At 34.4% G+C, this 27,422-nt stretch overlaps 1 protein-coding gene across 1 annotated transcript; it reads left to right on the top strand.

Annotated features, from left to right (window-relative positions):
- The first annotated feature begins 197 nt into the window (after window positions 1–197).
- Window positions 198–27,422, top strand: LOC114257478 (uncharacterized). Its single transcript, XM_082921180.1, has 4 exons — window positions 198–1,337; window positions 1,458–1,589; window positions 1,722–1,918; window positions 26,867–27,422. The coding sequence occupies exons 1-3, from the start codon at window positions 1,017–1,019 to the stop codon at window positions 1,911–1,913; spliced, it is 645 nt and encodes a 214-aa protein (XP_082777306.1). The 5' UTR covers window positions 198–1,016; the 3' UTR covers window positions 1,914–1,918; window positions 26,867–27,422.

The raw sequence follows: 27,422 nt of genomic DNA, 5'->3' as shown, positions 1-27,422 counted from the left end.
CCCAAGGGTATTAGTAATACCAAGGTATTAGTAGTACCCTCCCTATCTCTCAAAACAAACAAGGTATTAGTAATACCAAGGTATTAGTTAGTCCCAAGGTATTAATAGTCCCAAGACTATCTCTCAAAACAAACACCCCATATACTAATCCCAAGGTACTAGTAATCCTAATCCCCTCCTATAACCCAAAACAAACGGGCCATAAGTGCATAGCGTAGTTTTGTGGCCTAAATAAATGGAATCACCGATAAATATAAATAATTATCTCATTATTATAATTTCTACGCAATAGCCTTCTTGTCTAACCTGTTCCGTTGCCATTCATCGCTGCCAGTGCTGTGCCAAGTTTAGTTTTTATCTGTTTTTTTGCTCTTAAATCTCTCTCTTGAACTCACTCTATTCGCATCAGATTTCATATTCAAAAATCTCAACAGAGAAAATATAAATTTGTTAGGCGTTTCCTCAATTGGGATTGTATTGTGAATGAATTTTGATTTTCTATCGTTTATTTCCCCGTGATTGTTTGCCCTCTCAACCTATTCTGGGTATGTTTGGTTTTTTTTTTTTTTTTTTTTTTAGAGTAATTTTTGAAAATTGTTTTGGAGGGAGAGTTCAGAAATTTTTTTTGATTTGTTTGGTTGTTTATTTTGCAAGTAGTTTTGGATGGTGGAATGATTTGATATTTTGTTACAATTGAGTAGATTATTGTGAGAGAAAAGTGATTGACAAATAAAGAGAAAAGAGAAAAAGTGATTGATAGATAAGGAAGAGAGAAAAAGTGATTTTGAAAATTATTTTGAAAAATTTACAAATCAAACAAATTTTGAAAAAAAAATTTCCCAAGAAATCCAAACCAAACATACCCTCTGTTTTTTCAATCTGCAATCCTAGGGTTCAATCAATGCCAGTTTTGTTTTTCATTTTGTTTGTTTGAATGTTTGTTTGGATCTTCAATCTTCTGTTTTGATTGTCAGAAAGTAAAAACAACTACAGCAATTCACTAATTTTTGCTGTCTATGGTTTTTGTCCTTGTTTCATTATCTATACGAGAGAACATGGCTTCCTGTACCAGCCCTGTTTGGGACAAGTCCAAATCTGAAAATGCATCTTCTTCACCGGCAAAGAAGCAAAGCTGCGAGGATTTCCCACCACCACCACCACCATCACCATCACCATCACCATCTTTATCAGAAAAAACAGATCCAAGATCGATTATCAAAGTCTATAACTATGATTCAGATGATGAGATAAATTATGAAGATGTGGATGAGTTTGGAGTGCATGAGATGACTGACAAGGAATATAAGGAGTATTCTAGGCAGATAAAGGAAAGTAAGGTAGTACGTATGCTTCTTTTTAATTACTTTATTCATGATTCATTATCTTAATTTTCTTTGTAATCATATATCTACACATTTGTTGTTTATATTATCCTAATTGTGAGCTTACACTTACAGGGCTTTGATGTCATGGACTTTCCAAAGTCCTTCGCATGTGGTAAAATTATTCCTATTATAAACCTCAATTATCATGCTAACCACCTCAAATCTCTTTCTGAATTAGCGCTCAAGGAATACAATGAGAAAGAGGTGTTTCCTTTTTAATTTAACTTTATTTAGTTTTTTTTTGGTTTCTTTAATCTCCTTTTTGAATTATAAATCACACACACACACACACACAATGTTCTTAATCAGCCTCTTTTGTTCATATTCTGTGTGTAGAAAACAAAGCTAGAGTTTGTGAAACTTGTAAAGGCAAACCTGGAACCATGTGAGGGCTTTCAATATTATATCACCTTTGATGTCAAGGATGCTGATGCTGTTGATGGTCCTATCCTAACATTTCAAGCTTTGGTGTGGGATGGGATCGACGAGATTGAAGTAGTGCTTTGTAGGCTGGAAATTAGTAATTAATCAAGGTAAATAAACTAGTTGGGTATGATAATTTTGAGAGATATTACTTTAAAATGATTTCATGTTCGTAGTTCTTTGTTTGCTGGCCGGAAAACTTTTCTATGATTTCTCAATTTACCTTTATTGTCTTAATGAAGTATTGTCCATATTGATATCCTCTTTTGTTTGCTTTAGTGGCATATTTTAACAATGCTTAATGATGCAGATTAAGCATTTATACCCAATAACAATTTTACCCCATTTGAGACGTGCAAGTGATGGATTTCTCCATCATTAAAACATTCTTATAAATATTCATATGTGATGAAATTAGAGCTCTCATAGTCTTATCTTGTTCTTTTCATCACCAAAATTATTACTATATGTGTCGCTTTGGGATTTTTTTTCTTGAGAACTAGTGTATTTTCTTCTATTACTGTTGGATTTCCAAGTTTATTGAGTTCATCTTCAACTACTCTATATCCCAAGATTTACAAGGGCCCTAGGAAGCACGAACACTACTGTGGAGGAAGGGTCTTGTGTCCGACACTTGTGGCGGACTTGACACCCTTTGGACACTCCTAAAAGGGTGTCCGACATGTCTTCAACATGTTTTAATTAAAAAATCAATTGCATAATATTGGATACTTTACCAACACATTGTGGACATATCTTGATCCTTCTGAACATGTCCTATATGGTGGATCTCTTCATTATAACAATGTTTTGTTTCTTTATAATACAACTTATGCATTCGAAATATGTTTTAAAACGCTTATTAGAAGAATACATCTTGTGTGAATTATGTTACATGGACTTAGTTACGAGTTCTAGGTGCTGGTGTGGGTGCCGGTGCCTGCCCAACATTAGATCATAAATTTAAATTTTAGGATATCAAGATATGCACCCAAAATGTATATGGGTTTGGGGACACACCTCAAACACACACATATATATTGCATATTGTTTACTATTCTTAGATAACATGTAGTAAATTATTTGGAAATTACATTAAATTGAATGGGATCTAAGGAACATAAGGAATACATAAATAATTTGATGTGTGAGAAACTGGAAATGTTTCTTTACTAGCGAATGTGAGTGTCTTTTCTTCGTATATTAGATAAACTTAGAGGATTTGAGTATCTAAATTGAATACGGGTGTTTGACACATATCAAACACCATATTTGGCGGACACGGGTATATTAAGGGAAGCAGAAGAGTCCATGTAACATAGTGTGTAATACAATGTTCGATAATTGTTCTGCATTCTTTTGAATGTAATTGGTATGTGAATGATATGTTGATGTTTAAGTTATGAAAAATCTTTTAATGTATAAAATGTGTCGTGTTACATATTTTTTATTATCTTTGAATAAATTATTTGTATATATGATATATAACAAATTTGTAAAAACATAAAATTTTAACATGTCCCAAGCATGTTATGTTCTACTTTCTTTTATAAAAATAGACATGTCAGCGTGTCCATGTTGTATATGTGCTACATAGGAATGGCCTTTTGGTTTCCAGACCTGGAAAGCATCTGTTGTACTTCAGCCTTTAAATCTACCAAATTTCGATGGATTTTTATAGTTTTTCTTGGATCTTCCTCCTTTTGAAATAGGTATGTCTTTATCTTTAATTTCTCTTTGCACTTGCTGAATTTCGCCATTCATCCTTGCATTCTGTCTCGCTGTAGCACTGTTGGTTATCTCCCTAGCTACCCGTTTGTGAATATTCTTTTCAACTTTTGCTCATTCCAGAATTTCAGCAATATTCTTTTGTTTCATCTAATTCTCTATTCTTGATGCAGTACTCTTAATATTCAGATCTGGTTTCAAATTCTTGTTGTTTGACAATTACCATATCTCTAGATTGTCATTCACTTACATCCTATTTGTGGCTTTCTCGTAGTTCAAGAAATTTAGGGATTCTTGATTTGAATTCTCCATAGAGAAAGCTCATGCGATACAATAGCCACCTTCGGAGCACCATTCTTACCTTGGATTTTAGGAAATTCAACTTCAAAATTTGATCCAAATTCACTGGTAGACATTGCAAATTAGGATCTGTTGTAACAATTTGCTTGCACCAGAGATTAGGTAGAGAGAATTTAGGGTAGAAGCTCTTATTTTCACTTAATTTTTTTTCTAGTAATGCTATAATGTTCCATTTAAGTCTGGACTTTGGTGAATTTTTTCGATAGATGAAATTCTCTCAGCATTCAGAGAGTATGAAAATTTTTGCCAATACATCAATTGTCCGATTGTGAAGCTTTCAAAACCTTAAAAGTAGGATTCTCAGCATTCAATTCTGGCAATTCAGGATTGAAAAGAGACAGGATCTCAATTGCCATAGGAATTAGTGAAACTTTCAGAGAATTGCGGAGCAGAGGATTACTATAGACAGGAATGCAAGAGAGTATATTGCTGAAGAGATAGCAGTCATAGAGAGAGCATTGAGAGGTGGTCTCTTGAGCACCAGTGGAGATGCATATCCAAGCCTTGGATCTCTGTTATTTTGGATTGTAAATCAATTATTGGCCATTTGAGGGACTCAAATTTGGAGGCGAGCCTTGTTTGACCACTAACTTCACCCACTTCGTCTTGTTTTTCCTACCAAATTGAATATTTTTCATTATGCTTTTCAAAAAAATGGAGTAAAATAAATATAAAAAAAAAGAAAAGAAAGTGGAATGTTGTTGCTTTTCAAAAAAAATGGAGTAAAATAAATATAAAAAAAAAAAGAAAAGAAAGTGGAATGGGAGACAGGAGTGTAATGAAAAAGCAAAAAGTATAGGTGGGAGAGTGGGTCACATGGGAGAGTGGGTCACATGGGAGAGAGAAAAAAAAACAACACACATATGCATGTGCTCTCTGATGGGTGACAAAGAGTAGAGAAAAAGTGTGACCTTCTTGGGGAGATGGCTGACAAGTAAATGAGTGAATAAAATAAGAAGGTGGGAGGTGAGGCACTGGGATAGACACACCATACACACACACACGGCACACAGACACACACACACAGTCAAACACACACACGGATACACTCTGGACACACACACATAGGCCAAATCAGAATAGATCTGTACAGTCCCTCTTGAAGGCACCTCCAAAACCGGCAGCAGACAACCGTAGCACGTCGCGAACAAGGCGGAGACGTATTGAGCACGGCCAGAGCGGAGAGCTTGACCGAGGGTTCCAATCGATTTCTGGAGATCTGGAAGCAGAGAGAGACCTTCGGAGAAGCCGTGGCCTTGGTGATCGATGGCGTAAGTGGCGAAGTCGGACTTGGCGAAGAGGACGGAGGTGAGCTGAATGAGCCAGCTCGACTCGCCGGTGAACCCGTGGACGACGGCGACTATTCTGATGATCTTCCCCTTGACGCTTTGAAGGAGAAGGACGGCTCAAACAAGTCTGCGATATCGAAATACATCGAATCCAAGTACGGTGACTTGCCAGCGGGGCACACGACTGTGTGAACAGCTTCATTCCTCTGGAATTGGTGATGTACCTCTCTCTCTCTCTGCTATTAATGTTAATAGGATAAAAAACTGATGGCGGAATGGGTGGAGGTCCGGCGGACGGCTAAGATGCGGTTGCCGCCCGCCGGTGAAGCGAAAAATATTAGGTTCTAAACCTGCTCTGATACCATGTTAAATTTGATGTATAGAAAAATAGAGAGAATGAAATATGTATTGGTGATTGATATTATTGATTGATGTATGTTATTCATTACAATGATTCATGATTCCTATATATAGAAGAGGGTGAGTGTGTAGTAGGTAAGGAGTAGGTGAAGTGGAGGTGGTAGTGGTGTAGTGGGTTAGGTTTAGTGGAGTAGGTGAGGTGGTAGTGGTGTAGTGGGTTAGGTTTAGTGGAGTAGGTTTAAGTGGGTATCTATTATTAATCTCTTTATTACTTAAGGAATTAGTGTCATGTTGTTTATATTTTTTAATTATCTTTGAAAGAAATAATCATATTTATGATGTATAATAATTGGAATTTGGACTTTATATAGATTGATATATGCAGGAAATCAGGTGTAATTTAAATGAGATCAGGGTTTGAATTTACTAAAAGCTTTGAACACTAAGGATATATTGGTGGCTCATATGAATCTTGGTGGCCATGGTTAAATATTTCGATATATGAAGTCCAAGTTATTTCTGTCTTTAGAGAAATATGAAAGTCAATTAATGCCCCTAGCTAGTTTTGGATTTAGTCTTAAGCTGAGTTGAGCTGATTTGTTTGAATGGTTTATTTATGTGTGGATTTAGTCTTAGCATGTTGATTGTTTTCTGACCAATAATTGATAGTTTCTTGCAAGTTGAGAATTCAAATATCTTTTTCCCCCTTGTTTCTTATCTATTTTTTTATATGATTTCCCCTTTTCTGTTTCAGTAATTCTTAGAGTTATATAAAAAATTCTGTTGTGTTGCTTTTGATTTTGTTTGCTTGATCCAAAGATCAGCATGAATTTTATACCTTATATGTGGGTCCTAAGGACAATAGTTTATTGCAAATTATATCACATCAGAGGTTTGACTAATTGTTATGTAAACAAATTTTATGAGTCTCACTCATTGATGCTATTCTATGATATCTTTATCTATGTACATTGTTAAGTGAAGAGGCCCAAGGGTATCTGGGGATTTGCTAGCGCTGCACATTTGGTTAAGCGATTGATAATTTTGACAGGGATTTCCTATAGCTTCCTGGTGTTGAAAGATTTGTACTATTAATTTTATTGTTCTTAATTGTGTGCACATGTATAAATATAAAAAAGAAGAAAAGTAAATGATCACTACTTCTTAAGAAAAATCATGAGCTCATATTAACTAATATTAGGAAACAATATGAAGAAAATATTATAAATATGAAATAGATAACCTTAAGCTCTATATGATTAGAATATATGACTTCGGGCCCGGTTAAGGTTCAAGTAAATATGAAGGGTTTATCAGTACATTAATTTTTTATTCTATGTATATTTCTCTCTCTATACACACATATATATACACACACACACATTAATAGTGGAGATGAACTATTGTGTACTTATCTTCAACACAAAACATTCACATTGTTTTCTGGATATGAATTTTCTTAATTGCAGAATGTTTACTTAGTTTTAAGGGTAAATTGAGGTTTGTTGAACTTACACTCAGACCCACAATTTTGGGTTGTAGCAATAAGTGTGTATGAGCTGAGGTTGCAGCAGTGGCAATACTGGCTTTGATCACAAATATAACTGAACAGCCATAGTGTGTTTCTATGTGTAATCAAATATTGATGAACAAGTGGTTACTTTAGAAGCCTCTATTTTTGTTTTTGATCACTAACCTCACCCACTTCGTCTTGTTTTTCCTACCAAGTTGAATATTTTTCATTATGACCCAATTCTTTTTGTGTTGATTGTTGATCGCTTTTATTTTCAGTTGATTGATTTTTACATTCGATTATTAGAGGCATGATTGAATATAAAGAAATTTTCCTTTTCCCCATGTTTGATGGGTTGTTGGTTACTGAACCGATCGATTTGAACCAATATAAATTGGTTCAGCTTGGTAGTTTACTTGTCTCATCAGTTTTGGTGCTGATTTGCAAGAAAACCATCTAGTTTGGTTTGGTGAAAAAAATCTCATACCCCTAGCAAGTCGAATAATTGGAGACGTGTTGGACACATGTCCATATGTGTCTTATTATTTCTTTATCTTTTTTTACATCCAAACACGTTTTAGACACTTTGGAAATACATTTGTCCATTGTTTAGATACATAAGAAACACATTACAAGTTTGGAAAACATAACTTGAGTTGATGTCCAATGACAGATAAAAACAATTTAGTTTTATATCTATTATTAATCTCTTTATTACTCAAGGAATTAGTGTCACGTTGTTTATATTTTTTAATTATCTTTGAAAGAAATAATCATATTTATGATGTATAATAATTGGAATTTGGACTTTATATAGATTGATATATGCAGGAAATCAGGTGTAATTTAAATGAGATCAGGGTTTGAATTTACTAAAAGCTTTGAACACTAAGGATATATTGGTGGCTCATATGAATCTTGGTGGCCATGGTTAAATATTTCGATATATGAAGTCCAAGTTATTTCTGTCTTTAGAGAAATATGAAAGTCAATTAATGCCCCTAGCTAGTTTTGGATTTAGTCTTAGCTGAGTTGAGCTGATTTGTTTGAATGGTTTATTTATGTGTGGATTTAGTCTTAGCATGTTGATTGTTTTCTGACCAATAATTGATAGTTTCTTGCAAGTTGAGAATTCAAATATCTTTTTCCCCCTTGTTTCTTATCTATTTTTTTATATGATTTCCCCTTTTCTGTTTCAGTAATTCTTAGAGTTATATAAAAAATTCTGTTGTTTTGCTTTTGATTTTGTTTGCTTGATCCAAAGATCAGCATGAATTTTATACCTTATATGTGGATCCTAAGGACAATAGTTTATTGCAAATTATATCACATCAGAGGTTTGACTAATTATTATGTAAACAAATTTTATGAGTCTCACTCATTGATGTTATTCTATGATATCTTTATCTATGTACATTGTTAAGTGAAGAGGCCCAAGGGTATCTGGGGATTTGCTAGCGCTGCACATTTGGTTAAGCGATTGATAATTTTGACAGGGATTTCCTATAGCTTCCTGGTGTTGAAAGATTTGTACTATTAATTTTATTGTTCTTAATTGTGTGCACATGTATAAATATAAAAAAGAAGAAAAGTAAATGATCACTACTTCTTAAGAAAAATCATGAGCTCATATTAACTAATATTAGGAAACAATATGAAGAAAATATTATAAATATGAAATAGATAACCTTAAGCTCTATATGATTAGAATATATGACTTCGGGCCCGGTTAAGGTTCAAGTAAATATGAAGGGTTTATCAGTACATTAATTTTTTATTCTATGTATATTTCTCTCTCTATACACACATATATATACACACACACACATTAATAGTGGAGAGGAACTATTGTGTACTTATCTTCAACACAAAACATTCACATTGTTTTCTGGATATGAATTTTCTTAATTGCAGAATGTTTACTTAGTTTTAAGGGTAAATTGAGGTTTGTTGAACTTACACTCAGACCCACAATTTTGGGTTGTAGCAATAAGTGTGTATGAGCTGAGGTTGCAGCAGTGGCAATACTGGCTTTGATCACAAATATAACTGAACAGCCATAGTGTGTTTCTATGTGTAATCAAATATTGATGAACAAGTGGTTACTTTAGAAGCCTCTATTTTTGTTTTTGATCACTAACCTCACCCACTTCGTCTTGTTTTTCCTACCAAGTTGAATATTTTTCATTATGACCCAATTCTTTTTTTGTTGATTGTTGATCGCTTTTATTTTCAGTTGATTGATTTTTACATTCGATTATTAGAGGCATGATTGAATATAAAGAAATTTTCCTTTTCCCCATGTTTGATGGGTTGTTGGTTACTGGACCGATCGATTTGAACCAATATAAATTGGTTCAGCTTGGTAGTTTACTTGTCTCATCAGTTTTGGTGCTGATTTGCAAGAAAACCATCTAGTTTGGTTTGGTGAAAAAAATCTCATACCCCTAGCAAGTCGAATAATTGGAGACGTGTTGGACACATGTCCATATGTGTCTTATTATTTCTTTCTTTTTTTACATCCAAACACGTTTTAGACACTTTGGAAATACATTTGTCCATTGTTTAGATACATAAGAAACACATTACAAGTTTGGAAAACATAACTTGAGTTGATGTCCAATGACAGATAAAAACAATTTAGTTTTATATCTATTATTAATCTCTTTATTACTTAAGGAATTAGTGTCATGTTGTTTATATTTTTTAATTATCTTTGAAAGAAATAATCATATTTATGATGTATAATAATTGGAATTTGGACTTTATATAGATTGATATATGCAGGAAATCAGGTGTAATTTAAATGAGATCAGGGTTTGAATTTACTAAAAGCTTTGAACACTAAGGATATATTGGTGGCTCATATGAATCTTGGTGGCCATGGTTAAATATTTTGATATATGAAGTCCAAGTTATTTCTGTCTTTAGAGAAATATGAAAGTCAATTAATGCCCCTAGCTAGTTTTGGATTTAGTCTTAGCTGAGTTGAGCTGATTTGTTTGAATGGTTTATTTATGTGTGGATTTAGTCTTAGCATGTTGATTGTTTTCTGACCAATAATTGATAGTTTCTTGCAAGTTGAGAATTCAAATATCTTTTTCCCCCTTGTTTCTTATCTATTTTTTTATATGATTTCCCCTTTTCTGTTTCAGTAATTCTTAGAGTTATATAAAAAATTCTGTTGTTTTGCTTTTGATTTTGTTTGCTTGATCCAAAGATCAGCATGAATTTTATACCTTATATGTGGATCCTAAGGACAATAGTTTATTGCAAATTATATCACATCAGAGGTTTGACTAATTGTTATGTAAACAAATTTTATGAGTCTCACTCATTGATGTTATTCTATGATATCTTTATCTATGTACATTGTTAAGTGAAGAGGCCCAAGGGTATCTGGGGATTTGCTAGCGCTGCACATTTGGTTAAGCGATTGATAATTTTGACAGGGATTTCCTATAGCTTCCTGGTGTTGAAAGATTTGTACTATTAATTTTATTGTTCTTAATTGTGTGCACATGTATAAATATAAAAAAGAAGAAAAGTAAATGATCACAACTTCTTAAGAAAAATCATGAGCTCATATTAACTAATATTAGGAAACAATATGAAGAAAATATTATAAATATGAAATAGATAAGCTCTATATGATTAGAATATATGACTTCGGGCCCGGTTAAGGTTCAAGTAAATATGAAGGGTTTATCAGTACATTAATTTTTTATTCTATGTATATTTCTCTCTCTATACACACATATATATACACACACACACATTAATAGTGGAGATGAACTATTGTGTACTTATCTTCAACACAAAACATTCACATTGTTTTCTGGATATGAATTTTCTTAATTGCAGAATGTTTACTTAGTTTTAAGGGTAAATTGAGGTTTGTTGAACTTACACTCAGACCCACAATTTTGGGTTGTAGCAATAAGTGTGTATGAGCTGAGGTTGCAGCAGTGACAATACTGGCTTTGATCACAAATATAACTGAACAGCCATAGTGTGTTTCTATGTGTAATCAAATATTGATGAACAAGTGGTTACTTTAGAAGCCTCTATTTTTGTTTTTGATCACTAACTTCACCCACTTCGTCTTGTTTTTCCTACCAAGTTGAATATTTTTCATTATGACCCAATTCTTTTTGTGTTGATTGTTGATCGCTTTTATTTTCAGTTGATTGATTTTTACATTCGATTATTAGAGGCACGATTGAATATAAAGAAATTTTCCTTTTCCCCATGTTTGATGGGTTGTTGGTTACTGAACCGATCGATTTGAACCAATATAAATTGGTTCAGCTTGGTAGTTTACTTGTCTCATCAGTTTTGGTGCTGATTTGCAAGAAAACCATCTAGTTTGGTTTGGTGAAAAAAATCTCATACCCCTAGCAAGTCGAATAATTGGAGACGTGTTGGACACATGTCCATATGTGTCTTATTATTTCTTTATCTTTTTTTACATCCAAACACGTTTTAGACACTTTGGAAATACATTTGTCCATTGTTTAGATACATAAGAAACACATTACAAGTTTGGAAAACATAACTTGAGTTGATGTCCAATGACAGGTAAAAACAATTTAGTTTTATATCTATTATTAATCTCTTTATTACTTAAGGAATTAGTGTCATGTTGTTTATATTTTTTAATTATCTTTGAAAGAAATAATCATATTTATGATGTATAATAATTGGAATTTGGACTTTATATAGATTGATATATGCAGGAAATCAGGTGTAATTTAAATGAGATCAGGGTTTGAATTTACTAAAAGCTTTGAACACTAAGGATATATTGGTGGCTCATATGAATCTTGGTGGCCATGGTTAAATATTTCGATATATGAAGTCCAAGTTATTTCTGTCTTTAGAGAAATATGAAAGTCAATTAATGCCCCTAGCTAGTTTTGGATTTAGTCTTAGCTGAGTTGAGCTGATTTGTTTGAATGGTTTATTTATGTGTGGATTTAGTCTTAGCATGTTGATTGTTTTCTGACCAATAATTGATAGTTTCTTGCAAGTTGAGAATTCAAATATCTTTTTCCCCCTTGTTTCTTATCTATTTTTTTTATATGATTTCCCCTTTTCTGTTTCAGTAATTCTTAGAGTTATATAAAAAATTCTGTTATTTTGCTTTTGATTTTGTTTTGCTTGATCCAAAGATCAGCATGAATTTTATACCTTATATGTGGATCCTAAGGACAATAGTTTATTGCAAATTATATCACATCAGAGGTTTGACTAATTGTTATGTAAACAAATTTTGTGAGTCTCACTCATTGATGTTATTCTATGATATCTTTATCTATGTACATTGTTAAGTGAAGAGGCCCAAGGGTATCTGGGGATTTGCTAGCGCTGCACATTTGGTTAAGCGATTGATAATTTTGACAGGGATTTCCTATAGCTTCCTGGTGTTGAAAGATTTGTACTATTAATTTTATTGTTCTTAATTGTGTGCACATGTATAAATATAAAAAAGAAGAAAAGTAAATGATCACTACTTCTTAAGAAAAATCATGAGCTCATATTAACTAATATTAGGAAACTGTTAGAATTTTCCATCTTTACCTTCACCTACTCCACTACACACTCCACTTCACCTACCTCCACTTCACCACACACTCCACTTCACCTAACCCACTATCACCTCCACTACACCTACTACCACATTTTCTTCTATATATAGATTGTATAGGAATTGTAATTTATCAATCTTGTAATACATCAATCAATAATATACATCAATTTATTTTACATGGTATCAGAGCAGGTTTAGAACCTGATATTTTCACTTCCCCGGCGGGCGGCAACCTCACCTTAGCTGCCCGCCGGACCTCAACCTAGTCCGCTAAGATTTTTCTTACACATACCTCGCCAAAGCAACCTCCTCCGTTCTCCTCCTACACCGATTCAGTTTTCCGATCCATCTCCGGCGGCGGTGCCTTCGTCTAGGCGACGACCGGAGACGCCGCTGATATCGCCGGCGGGGTTTGCATCGTTGTTGTTGGGGATTTCGTTGGCTCTGATGCTGTGTGGATCGGTTACTTTTTTCATTGGATTCCTGTTGATGCCTTGGGTTCTTGGATTGGTGATGGTTTTCTATGTGGTTGGGATTGTCTCGAGTCTGTCGATGATTGGACGAGCAATTCTTTGTCACACCACATCACCGGCTTCGCCGAGGAAGGAGGTTCCAGCGTGGACACTCTTGTGAAGGTGGTTCAGCAGTTAAGACTATACATGATGGAGGATTCAGCAGCGCTAACGTACTTCTTGATGGGGCCTCTAGCAATGTACAAGAAAAAAAAAATGTACCAGTCTTCTTGCAGAAGTGCTGCAGAATTTGTGGATACAAGTGTTATTAAGAATTACTAAAAACATGTGGATACATCTTCTACTGACAGTGAAACGACCAGATACACATGCCCACTCCCTCTCTCTCTGGTCCCTTTTTCTCTCCCCCATGCTTCCTTTAATCATCTCCATCCTTTTTTCTTAATTTATTCCAACCCCACACAGCAAAAGCAACAACTTCCCCACATGCACTTTATGATAACATTATTTTTATTTTTTTTCTTTTTTAATTCCACCCACTTTCATCATTTCTCTGATTCCATTACTTTAACCCCACACCTCTCTCTACTCAGCACCCACGAGAGCCCATGCTTTCCTCCTTAATCTATTCTTATTATTATTATTATTATTATTATTACACCAAAAAAAAAAAAACAAAAAAAAAAAAAAAAAAAAAAAAAAACCCACAAACAAAAAAACCCGAAATATCTATATCTATATATATATATATCTATATCTATATATATATCTAATTTTTGCAGAGCACTATCCCCGACCTGCCTTCTCCTTCCCTGACATTTCATCATCATTTTCTTTTATTTTATTTTCTTTTATTTCAACCCCTCTTTATCTCTTTTATATGCTTTCTCCATTAATTTATTCTTTTTATTATTATTATTCAAAAAAAAAAAAAAAAAAAAAAAAAAAAAGCAAACACCAAACCATCTTTTATTCATCTCAGGGATCAACCCCGATCACAATTTGACACACAACAAAAAAAAAAACAAAAAAAAAAAAAACCAAATCATAACAACAACCCAAACACATAGCTTTGTTTTCTTTCCTGCAGGCGGCCACACACCGACATCCCTTCTCTACTCTGCCGCCGGTCTCTTCTTTTTGCCTCCGTCCTGGGCGGTCCTTGACGGTGTTGCCTCCGTGCTTCCTCGACCACCAAACAAGTTGCCTCCTCCCTGCTCCTCCACTGCAGCATATGGCGGCCCTCCAAATCGGAACATCACGGTGGCCTTCCGCTTCAGCTCCTTATTTTCTGCCCTTAGCACGCTTATCTCTGCTCGCGCATCCTTATACATGCGTTGGAGCAGCGCCAGCTGGGAGTTTAAATGCTGCACCTCATTTGTCCTACTCTGCAGACGGTTCGACAAATTTGTGACCGCCGTCATGGTTTCTACGCATGACTTCAGAGTATACTGATTAGCCTCAATATCAGTTTGCATCGCCATTTTTTGCTCCACCGACCGCATCGGAAAGTTCAATGGAGCAAAACCAGAGGTGTTTGGTTGCGGTTCACTGGCCACCGCACCAGTTATTTCTCTTGTGGGCTCGTTCAGTTCTGGAAAGAGCGTGAGCAGGTTCTGGGTAACTGGACGGGAAGAAGAGGCCATGTTTTTGAGTTGCTAAGTGTTTCAGAAAAGGGTTGGTTTCCGGGTGTTTCAAGATTTGCAGAGACAAGCTCTCCGAGCGTTCAGAGGTTTCAGACTCGTATGCACAGCCTTCGCCTCAACCTTGTTTTAAATAGCCAGGGCCAGCCACGCGTATCGCGCGCCTCTTGCCGCCCGACAAACTGGCACGCCTTTTCATGGCACATCTTTTGATGAATTGGGCACGCCTTTTGATGGCACGCCTTTTGACAAATTGGGCACACCTTTTGAGGGTGCAACTTTTACAAGGGTCCGACAAGACTCTGTAAACTGTCCCGACATTGATTCCGGTTGTCTTCTACAACGGTCCGACATGACCCCATAAACTGTCTTCTACAACGGTCCGACATGACCCCATAAACTGTCTTCTACATCGGTCTGACACCACCATACAGTGTCCTCTACAACGTTATGACACCCCATACAGTGTCTTCACCAACGGTCTGACACGACCATACAGTGTCTCCTATCCTTTTTTATTTTTATTTTCTTGTTTTGTTACTCTCTCCAAACTCAAGTTGGTTAGTTTCTCTCCTCCTTGAGTTTGCGGGGGGCTGTTAGAATTTCCCATCTTTACCTTCACCTACTCCACTACACACTCCACTTCACCTACCTCCACTTCACCACACACTCCACTTCACCTAACCCACTATCACCTCCACTACACCTACTACCACATTTTCTTCTATATATAGATTGTATAGGAATTGTAATTTATCAATCTTGTAATACATCAATCAATAATATACATCAATTTATTTTACAGAAACAATATGAAGAAAATATTATAAATATGAAATAGATAACCTTAAGCTCTATATGATTAGAATATATGACTTCGGGCCCGGTTAAGGTTCAAGTAAATATGAAGGGTTTATCAGTACATTAATTTTTTATTCTATGTATATTTCTCTCTCTATACACACATATATATACACACACACACATTAATAGTGGAGATGAACTATTGTGTACTTATCTTCAACACAAAACATTCACATTGTTTTCTGGATATGAATTTTCTTAATTGCAGAATGTTTACTTAGTTTTAAGGGTAAATTGAGGTTTGTTGAACTTACACTCAGACCCACAATTTTGGGTTGTAGCAATAAGTGTGTATGAGCTGAGGTTGCAGCAGTGGCAATACTGGCTTTGATCACAAATATAACTGAACAGCCATAGTGTGTTTCTATGTGTAATCAAATATTGATGAACAAGTGGTTACTTTAGAAGCCTCTATTTTTGTTTTTGATCACTAACCTCACCCACTTCGTCTTGTTTTTCCTACCAAGTTGAATATTTTTCATTATGACCCAATTCTTTTTGTGTTGATTGTTGATCGCTTTTATTTTCAGTTGATTGATTTTTACATTCGATTATTAGAGGCATGATTGAATATAAAGAAATTTTCCTTTTCCCCATGTTTGATGGGTTGTTGGTTACTGAACCGATCGATTTGAACCAATATAAATTGGTTCAGCTTGGTAGTTTACTTGTCTCATCAGTTTTGGTGCTGATTTGCAAGAAAACCATCTAGTTTGGTTTGGTGAAAAAAATCTCATACCCCTAGCAAGTCGAATAATTGGAGACGTGTTGGACACATGTCCATATGTGTCTTATTATTTCTTTATCTTTTTTTACATCCAAACACGTTTTAGACACTTTGGAAATACATTTGTCCATTGTTTAGATACATAAGAAACACATTACAAGTTTGGAAAACATAACTTGAGTTGATGTCCAATGACAGATAAAAACAATTTAGTTTTATATCTATTATTAATCTCTTTATTACTTAAGGAATTAGTGTCACGTTGTTTATATTTTTTAATTATCTTTGAAAGAAATAATCATATTTATGATGTATAATAATTGGAATTTGGACTTTATATAGATTGATATATGCAGGAAATCAGGTGTAATTTAAATGAGATCAGGGTTTGAATTTACTAAAAGCTTTGAACACTAAGGATATATTGGTGGCTCATATGAATCTTGGTGGCCATGGTTAAATATTTCGATATATGAAGTCCAAGTTATTTCTGTCTTTAGAGAAATATGAAAGTCAATTAATGCCCCTAGCTAGTTTTGGATTTAGTCTTAGCTGAGTTGAGCTGATTTGTTTGAATGGTTTATTTATGTGTGGATTTAGTCTTAGCATGTTGATTGTTTTCTGACCAATAATTGATAGTTTCTTGCAAGTTGAGAATTCAAATATCTTTTTCCCCCTTGTTTCTTATCTATTTTTTTATATGATTTCCCCTTTTCTGTTTCAGTAATTCTTAGAGTTATATAAAAAATTCTGTTGTTTTGCTTTTGATTTTGTTTGCTTGATCCAAAGATCAGCATGAATTTTATACCTTATATGTGGATCCTAAGGACAATAGTTTATTGCAAATTATATCACATCAGAGGTTTGACTAATTATTATGTAAACAAATTTTATGAGTCTCACTCATTGATGTTATTCTATGATATCTTTATCTATGTACATTGTTAAGTGAAGAGGCCCAAGGGTATCTGGGGATTTGCTAGCGCTGCACATTTGGTTAAGCGATTGATAATTTTGACAGGGATTTCCTATAGCTTCCTGGTGTTGAAAGATTTGTACTATTAATTTTATTGTTCTTAATTGTGTGCACATGTATAAATATAAAAAAGAAGAAAAGTAAATGATCACTACTTCTTAAGAAAAATCATGAGCTCATATTAACTAATATTAGGAAACAATATGAAGAAAATATTATAAATATGAAATAGATAACCTTAAGCTCTATATGATTAGAATATATGACTTCGGGCCCGGTTAAGGTTCAAGTAAATATGAAGGGTTTATCAGTACATTAATTTTTTATTCTATGTATATTTCTCTCTCTATACACACATATATATACACACACACACATTAATAGTGGAGAGGAACTATTGTGTACTTATCTTCAACACAAAACATTCACATTGTTTTCTGGATATGAATTTTCTTAATTGCAGAATGTTTACTTAGTTTTAAGGGTAAATTGAGGTTTGTTGAACTTACACTCAGACCCACAATTTTGGGTTGTAGCAATAAGTGTGTATGAGCTGAGGTTGCAGCAGTGGCAATACTGGCTTTGATCACAAATATAACTGAACAGCCATAGTGTGTTTCTATGTGTAATCAAATATTGATGAACAAGTGGTTACTTTAGAAGCCTCTATTTTTGTTTTTGATCACTAACCTCACCCACTTCGTCTTGTTTTTCCTACCAAGTTGAATATTTTTCATTATGACCCAATTCTTTTTGTGTTGATTGTTGATCGCTTTTATTTTCAGTTGATTGATTTTTACATTCGATTATTAGAGGCATGATTGAATATAAAGAAATTTTCCTTTTCCCCATGTTTGATGGGTTGTTGGTTACTGGACCGATCGATTTGAACCAATATAAATTGGTTCAGCTTGGTAGTTTACTTGTCTCATCAGTTTTGGTGCTGATTTGCAAGAAAACCATCTAGTTTGGTTTGGTGAAAAAAATCTCATACCCCTAGCAAGTCGAATAATTGGAGACGTGTTGGACACATGTCCATATGTGTCTTATTATTTCTTTCTTTTTTTACATCCAAACACGTTTTAGACACTTTGGAAATACATTTGTCCATTGTTTAGATACATAAGAAACACATTACAAGTTTGGAAAACATAACTTGAGTTGATGTCCAATGACAGATAAAAACAATTTAGTTTTATATCTATTATTAATCTCTTTATTACTTAAGGAATTAGTGTCATGTTGTTTATATTTTTTAATTATCTTTGAAAGAAATAATCATATTTATGATGTATAATAATTGGAATTTGGACTTTATATAGATTGATATATGCAGGAAATCAGGTGTAATTTAAATGAGATCAGGGTTTGAATTTACTAAAAGCTTTGAACACTAAGGATATATTGGTGGCTCATATGAATCTTGGTGGCCATGGTTAAATATTTTGATATATGAAGTCCAAGTTATTTCTGTCTTTAGAGAAATATGAAAGTCAATTAATGCCCCTAGCTAGTTTTGGATTTAGTCTTAGCTGAGTTGAGCTGATTTGTTTGAATGGTTTATTTATGTGTGGATTTAGTCTTAGCATGTTGATTGTTTTCTGACCAATAATTGATAGTTTCTTGCAAGTTGAGAATTCAAATATCTTTTTCCCCCTTGTTTCTTATCTATTTTTTTATATGATTTCCCCTTTTCTGTTTCAGTAATTCTTAGAGTTATATAAAAAATTCTGTTGTTTTGCTTTTGATTTTGTTTGCTTGATCCAAAGATCAGCATGAATTTTATACCTTATATGTGGATCCTAAGGACAATAGTTTATTGCAAATTATATCACATCAGAGGTTTGACTAATTGTTATGTAAACAAATTTTATGAGTCTCACTCATTGATGTTATTCTATGATATCTTTATCTATGTACATTGTTAAGTGAAGAGGCCCAAGGGTATCTGGGGATTTGCTAGCGCTGCACATTTGGTTAAGCGATTGATAATTTTGACAGGGATTTCCTATAGCTTCCTGGTGTTGAAAGATTTGTACTATTAATTTTATTGTTCTTAATTGTGTGCACATGTATAAATATAAAAAAGAAGAAAAGTAAATGATCACAACTTCTTAAGAAAAATCATGAGCTCATATTAACTAATATTAGGAAACAATATGAAGAAAATATTATAAATATGAAATAGATAAGCTCTATATGATTAGAATATATGACTTCGGGCCCGGTTAAGGTTCAAGTAAATATGAAGGGTTTATCAGTACATTAATTTTTTATTCTATGTATATTTCTCTCTCTATACACACATATATATACACACACACACATTAATAGTGGAGATGAACTATTGTGTACTTATCTTCAACACAAAACATTCACATTGTTTTCTGGATATGAATTTTCTTAATTGCAGAATGTTTACTTAGTTTTAAGGGTAAATTGAGGTTTGTTGAACTTACACTCAGACCCACAATTTTGGGTTGTAGCAATAAGTGTGTATGAGCTGAGGTTGCAGCAGTGACAATACTGGCTTTGATCACAAATATAACTGAACAGCCATAGTGTGTTTCTATGTGTAATCAAATATTGATGAACAAGTGGTTACTTTAGAAGCCTCTATTTTTGTTTTTGATCACTAACTTCACCCACTTCGTCTTGTTTTTCCTACCAAGTTGAATATTTTTCATTATGACCCAATTCTTTTTGTGTTGATTGTTGATCGCTTTTATTTTCAGTTGATTGATTTTTACATTCGATTATTAGAGGCACGATTGAATATAAAGAAATTTTCCTTTTCCCCATGTTTGATGGGTTGTTGGTTACTGAACCGATCGATTTGAACCAATATAAATTGGTTCAGCTTGGTAGTTTACTTGTCTCATCAGTTTTGGTGCTGATTTGCAAGAAAACCATCTAGTTTGGTTTGGTGAAAAAAATCTCATACCCCTAGCAAGTCGAATAATTGGAGACGTGTTGGACACATGTCCATATGTGTCTTATTATTTCTTTATCTTTTTTTACATCCAAACACGTTTTAGACACTTTGGAAATACATTTGTCCATTGTTTAGATACATAAGAAACACATTACAAGTTTGGAAAACATAACTTGAGTTGATGTCCAATGACAGGTAAAAACAATTTAGTTTTATATCTATTATTAATCTCTTTATTACTTAAGGAATTAGTGTCATGTTGTTTATATTTTTTAATTATCTTTGAAAGAAATAATCATATTTATGATGTATAATAATTGGAATTTGGACTTTATATAGATTGATATATGCAGGAAATCAGGTGTAATTTAAATGAGATCAGGGTTTGAATTTACTAAAAGCTTTGAACACTAAGGATATATTGGTGGCTCATATGAATCTTGGTGGCCATGGTTAAATATTTCGATATATGAAGTCCAAGTTATTTCTGTCTTTAGAGAAATATGAAAGTCAATTAATGCCCCTAGCTAGTTTTGGATTTAGTCTTAGCTGAGTTGAGCTGATTTGTTTGAATGGTTTATTTATGTGTGGATTTAGTCTTAGCATGTTGATTGTTTTCTGACCAATAATTGATAGTTTCTTGCAAGTTGAGAATTCAAATATCTTTTTCCCCCTTGTTTCTTATCTATTTTTTTTATATGATTTCCCCTTTTCTGTTTCAGTAATTCTTAGAGTTATATAAAAAATTCTGTTATTTTGCTTTTGATTTTGTTTTGCTTGATCCAAAGATCAGCATGAATTTTATACCTTATATGTGGATCCTAAGGACAATAGTTTATTGCAAATTATATCACATCAGAGGTTTGACTAATTGTTATGTAAACAAATTTTGTGAGTCTCACTCATTGATGTTATTCTATGATATCTTTATCTATGTACATTGTTAAGTGAAGAGGCCCAAGGGTATCTGGGGATTTGCTAGCGCTGCACATTTGGTTAAGCGATTGATAATTTTGACAGGGATTTCCTATAGCTTCCTGGTGTTGAAAGATTTGTACTATTAATTTTATTGTTCTTAATTGTGTGCACATGTATAAATATAAAAAAGAAGAAAAGTAAATGATCACTACTTCTTAAGAAAAATCATGAGCTCATATTAACTAATATTAGGAAACTGTTAGAATTTTCCATCTTTACCTTCACCTACTCCACTACACACTCCACTTCACCTACCTCCACTTCACCACACACTCCACTTCACCTAACCCACTATCACCTCCACTACACCTACTACCACATTTTCTTCTATATATAGATTGTATAGGAATTGTAATTTATCAATCTTGTAATACATCAATCAATAATATACATCAATTTATTTTACATGGTATCAGAGCAGGTTTAGAACCTGATATTTTCACTTCCCCGGCGGGCGGCAACCTCACCTTAGCTGCCCGCCGGACCTCAACCTAGTCCGCTAAGATTTTTCTTACACATACCTCGCCAAAGCAACCTCCTCCGTTCTCCTCCTACACCGATTCAGTTTTCCGATCCATCTCCGGCGGCGGTGCCTTCGTCTAGGCGACGACCGGAGACGCCGCTGATATCGCCGGCGGGGTTTGCATCGTTGTTGTTGGGGATTTCGTTGGCTCTGATGCTGTGTGGATCGGTTACTTTTTTCATTGGATTCCTGTTGATGCCTTGGGTTCTTGGATTGGTGATGGTTTTCTATGTGGTTGGGATTGTCTCGAGTCTGTCGATGATTGGACGAGCAATTCTTTGTCACACCACATCACCGGCTTCGCCGAGGAAGGAGGTTCCAGCGTGGACACTCTTGTGAAGGTGGTTCAGCAGTTAAGACTATACATGATGGAGGATTCAGCAGCGCTAACGTACTTCTTGATGGGGCCTCTAGCAATGTACAAGAAAAAAAAAATGTACCAGTCTTCTTGCAGAAGTGCTGCAGAATTTGTGGATACAAGTGTTATTAAGAATTACTAAAAACATGTGGATACATCTTCTACTGACAGTGAAACGACCAGATACACATGCCCACTCCCTCTCTCTCTGGTCCCTTTTTCTCTCCCCCATGCTTCCTTTAATCATCTCCATCCTTTTTTCTTAATTTATTCCAACCCCACACAGCAAAAGCAACAACTTCCCCACATGCACTTTATGATAACATTATTTTTATTTTTTTTCTTTTTTAATTCCACCCACTTTCATCATTTCTCTGATTCCATTACTTTAACCCCACACCTCTCTCTACTCAGCACCCACGAGAGCCCATGCTTTCCTCCTTAATCTATTCTTATTATTATTATTATTATTATTATTACACCAAAAAAAAAAAAACAAAAAAAAAAAAAAAAAAAAAAAAAAAAACCCACAAACAAAAAAACCCGAAATATCTATATCTATATATATATATATCTATATCTATATATATATCTAATTTTTGCAGAGCACTATCCCCGACCTGCCTTCTCCTTCCCTGACATTTCATCATCATTTTCTTTTATTTTATTTTCTTTTATTTCAACCCCTCTTTATCTCTTTTATATGCTTTCTCCATTAATTTATTCTTTTTATTATTATTATTCAAAAAAAAAAAAAAAAAAAAAAAAAAAAGCAAACACCAAACCATCTTTTATTCATCTCAGGGATCAACCCCGATCACAATTTGACACACAACAAAAAAAAAAACAAAAAAAAAAAAAACCAAATCATAACAACAACCCAAACACATAGCTTTGTTTTCTTTCCTGCAGGCGGCCACACACCGACATCCCTTCTCTACTCTGCCGCCGGTCTCTTCTTTTTGCCTCCGTCCTGGGCGGTCCTTGACGGTGTTGCCTCCGTGCTTCCTCGACCACCAAACAAGTTGCCTCCTCCCTGCTCCTCCACTGCAGCATATGGCGGCCCTCCAAATCGGAACATCACGGTGGCCTTCCGCTTCAGCTCCTTATTTTCTGCCCTTAGCACGCTTATCTCTGCTCGCGCATCCTTATACATGCGTTGGAGCAGCGCCAGCTGGGAGTTTAAATGCTGCACCTCATTTGTCCTACTCTGCAGACGGTTCGACAAATTTGTGACCGCCGTCATGGTTTCTACGCATGACTTCAGAGTATACTGATTAGCCTCAATATCAGTTTGCATCGCCATTTTTTGCTCCACCGACCGCATCGGAAAGTTCAATGGAGCAAAACCAGAGGTGTTTGGTTGCGGTTCACTGGCCACCGCACCAGTTATTTCTCTTGTGGGCTCGTTCAGTTCTGGAAAGAGCGTGAGCAGGTTCTGGGTAACTGGACGGGAAGAAGAGGCCATGTTTTTGAGTTGCTAAGTGTTTCAGAAAAGGGTTGGTTTCCGGGTGTTTCAAGATTTGCAGAGACAAGCTCTCCGAGCGTTCAGAGGTTTCAGACTCGTATGCACAGCCTTCGCCTCAACCTTGTTTTAAATAGCCAGGGCCAGCCACGCGTATCGCGCGCCTCTTGCCGCCCGACAAACTGGCACGCCTTTTCATGGCACATCTTTTGATGAATTGGGCACGCCTTTTGATGGCACGCCTTTTGACAAATTGGGCACACCTTTTGAGGGTGCAACTTTTACAAGGGTCCGACAAGACTCTGTAAACTGTCCCGACATTGATTCCGGTTGTCTTCTACAACGGTCCGACATGACCCCATAAACTGTCTTCTACAACGGTCCGACATGACCCCATAAACTGTCTTCTACATCGGTCTGACACCACCATACAGTGTCCTCTACAACGTTATGACACCCCATACAGTGTCTTCACCAACGGTCTGACACGACCATACAGTGTCTCCTATCCTTTTTTATTTTTATTTTCTTGTTTTGTTACTCTCTCCAAACTCAAGTTGGTTAGTTTCTCTCCTCCTTGAGTTTGCGGGGGGCTGTTAGAATTTCCCATCTTTACCTTCACCTACTCCACTACACACTCCACTTCACCTACCTCCACTTCACCACACACTCCACTTCACCTAACCCACTATCACCTCCACTACACCTACTACCACATTTTCTTCTATATATAGATTGTATAGGAATTGTAATTTATCAATCTTGTAATACATCAATCAATAATATACATCAATTTATTTTACAGAAACAATATGAAGAAAATATTATAAATATGAAATAGATAACCTTAAGCTCTATATGATTAGAATATATGACTTCGGGCCCGGTTAAGGTTCAAGTAAATATGAAGGGTTTATCAGTACATTAATTTTTTATTCTATGTATATTTCTCTCTCTATACACACATATATATACACACACACACATTAATAGTGGAGATGAACTATTGTGTACTTATCTTCAACACAAAACATTCACATTGTTTTCTGGATATGAATTTTCTTAATTGCAGAATGTTTACTTAGTTTTAAGGGTAAATTGAGGTTTGTTGAACTTACACTCAGACCCACAATTTTGGGTTGTAGCAATAAGTGTGTATGAGCTGAGGTTGCAGCAGTGGCAATACTGGCTTTGATCACAAATATAACTGAACAGCCATAGTGTGTTTCTATGTGTAATCAAATATTGATGAACAAGTGGTTACTTTAGAAGCCTCTATTTTTGTTTTTGATCACTAACCTCACCCACTTCGTCTTGTTTTTCCTACCAAGTTGAATATTTTTCATTATGACCCAATTCTTTTTGTGTTGATTGTTGATCGCTTTTATTTTCAGTTGATTGATTTTTACATTCGATTATTAGAGGCATGATTGAATATAAAGAAATTTTCCTTTTCCCCATGTTTGATGGGTTGTTGGTTACTGAACCGATCGATTTGAACCAATATAAATTGGTTCAGCTTGGTAGTTTACTTGTCTCATCAGTTTTGGTGCTGATTTGCAAGAAAACCATCTAGTTTGGTTTGGTGAAAAAAATCTCATACCCCTAGCAAGTCGAATAATTGGAGACGTGTTGGACACATGTCCATATGTGTCTTATTATTTCTTTATCTTTTTTTACATCCAAACACGTTTTAGACACTTTGGAAATACATTTGTCCATTGTTTAGATACATAAGAAACACATTACAAGTTTGGAAAACATAACTTGAGTTGATGTCCAATGACAGATAAAAACAATTTAGTTTTATATCTATTATTAATCTCTTTATTACTTAAGGAATTAGTGTCACGTTGTTTATATTTTTTAATTATCTTTGAAAGAAATAATCATATTTATGATGTATAATAATTGGAATTTGGACTTTATATAGATTGATATATGCAGGAAATCAGGTGTAATTTAAATGAGATCAGGGTTTGAATTTACTAAAAGCTTTGAACACTAAGGATATATTGGTGGCTCATATGAATCTTGGTGGCCATGGTTAAATATTTTGATATATGAAGTCCAAGTTATTTCTGTCTTTAGAGAAATATGAAAGTCAATTAATGCCCCTAGCTAGTTTTGGATTTAGTCTTAGCTGAGTTGAGCTGATTTGTTTGAATGGTTTATTTATGTGTGGATTTAGTCTTAGCATGTTGATTGTTTTCTGACCAATAATTGATAGTTTCTTGCAAGTTGAGAATTCAAATATCTTTTTCCCCCTTGTTTCTTATCTATTTTTTTATATGATTTCCCCTTTTCTGTTTCAGTAATTCTTAGAGTTATATAAAAAATTCTGTTGTTTTGCTTTTGATTTTGTTTGCTTGATCCAAAGATCAGCATGAATTTTATACCTTATGTGTGGATCCTAAGGACAATAGTTTATTGCAAATTATATCACATCAGAGGTTTGACTAGTTGTTATGTAAACAAATTTTATGAGTCTCACTCATTGATGTTATTCTATGATATCTTTATCTATGTACATTGTTAAGTGAAGAGGCCCAAGGGTATCTGGGGATTTGCTAGCGCTGCACATTTGGTTAAGCGATTGATAATTTTGACAGGGATTTCCTATAGCTTCCTGGTGTTGAAAGATTTGTACTATTAATTTTATTGTTCTTAATTGTGTGCACATGTATAAATATAAAAAAGAAGAAAAGTAAATGATCACTACTTCTTAAGAAAAATCATGAGCTCATATTAACTAATATTAGGAAACAATATGAAGAAAATATTATAAATATGAAATAGATAACCTTAAGCTCTATATGATTAGAATATATGACTTCGGGCCCGGTTAAGATTCAAGTAAATATAAAGGGTTTATCCGTACATTAATTTTTTTATTCTATGTATATTTCTCTCTCTATACACACGTATATATATACACACACACATTAATAGTGGAGAGGAACTATTGTGTACTTATATTCAACACAAAACATTCACATTGTTTTCTGGATATGAATTTTCTTAATTGCAGAATGTTTACGTAGTTTTAAGGGTAAATTGAGGTTTGTTGAACTTACACTCAGACCCACAATTTTGGGTTGTAGCAATAAGTGTGTATGAGCTGAGGTTGCAGCACTGACAATACTGGCTTTGATCACAAATATAACTGAACAGCCATAGTGTGTTTCTATGTGTAATCAAATATTGATGAACAAGTGGTTACTTTAGAAGCCTCTATTTTTGTTTTTGATCACTTACTTTGGTTACTTGCAGGGGTGTGAGGATTTCGTGAAGGTAATATGCTCATGGAGTCTGAGAGATGAAAGGGTGCATTACTTTGAATTAAACGAATCTAGAATTTGAAGTGTTGGTAGGGTTGTGTCTGCTAGAGGCGGAACGCTCTTTATTGGCCTTTAAAGCTTGGATATTGACAGGGATTATTTTTTTTATTATTTATTAGAATGTTAATGTTGCATGAAACTTTCATCTTAATTAGTACCCGGTAGGGGAAAACTATAGTAAAATAGTTCTGAAAACTAAAATGGAAAAGAAATTTTTGGGCAGCCACTCTCATTCTCAAAAGGTTTTAATTGGGCCTTTTTGTACCATTTGATGATTACCTAAATTATGTATCCAGTTTAGAACTATTCCAGTTTAGAAGTTCTAAACATGTATCCAGTGTGGGCTGCATTACCTAAAAATTTCTGTACATGTTGACAGTTTGGTGTTTAGAACTTCTTTTTGTATGTGTAAAAAATAAAATAAAATAAAGTATTGTATAATGTTTTACAAAATGTTTATAACACAAAAAAATAAACATGTTTACTCT

The sequence above is a fragment of the Camellia sinensis genome, chromosome 3 (assembly GCF_055761805.1).
Source record: "Camellia sinensis isolate YWXY chromosome 3, ASM5576180v1, whole genome shotgun sequence".
Lineage (NCBI taxonomy): Eukaryota > Viridiplantae > Streptophyta > Magnoliopsida > Ericales > Theaceae > Camellia > Camellia sinensis.
This window is presented reverse-complemented; position numbering and strand designations above follow the sequence as displayed.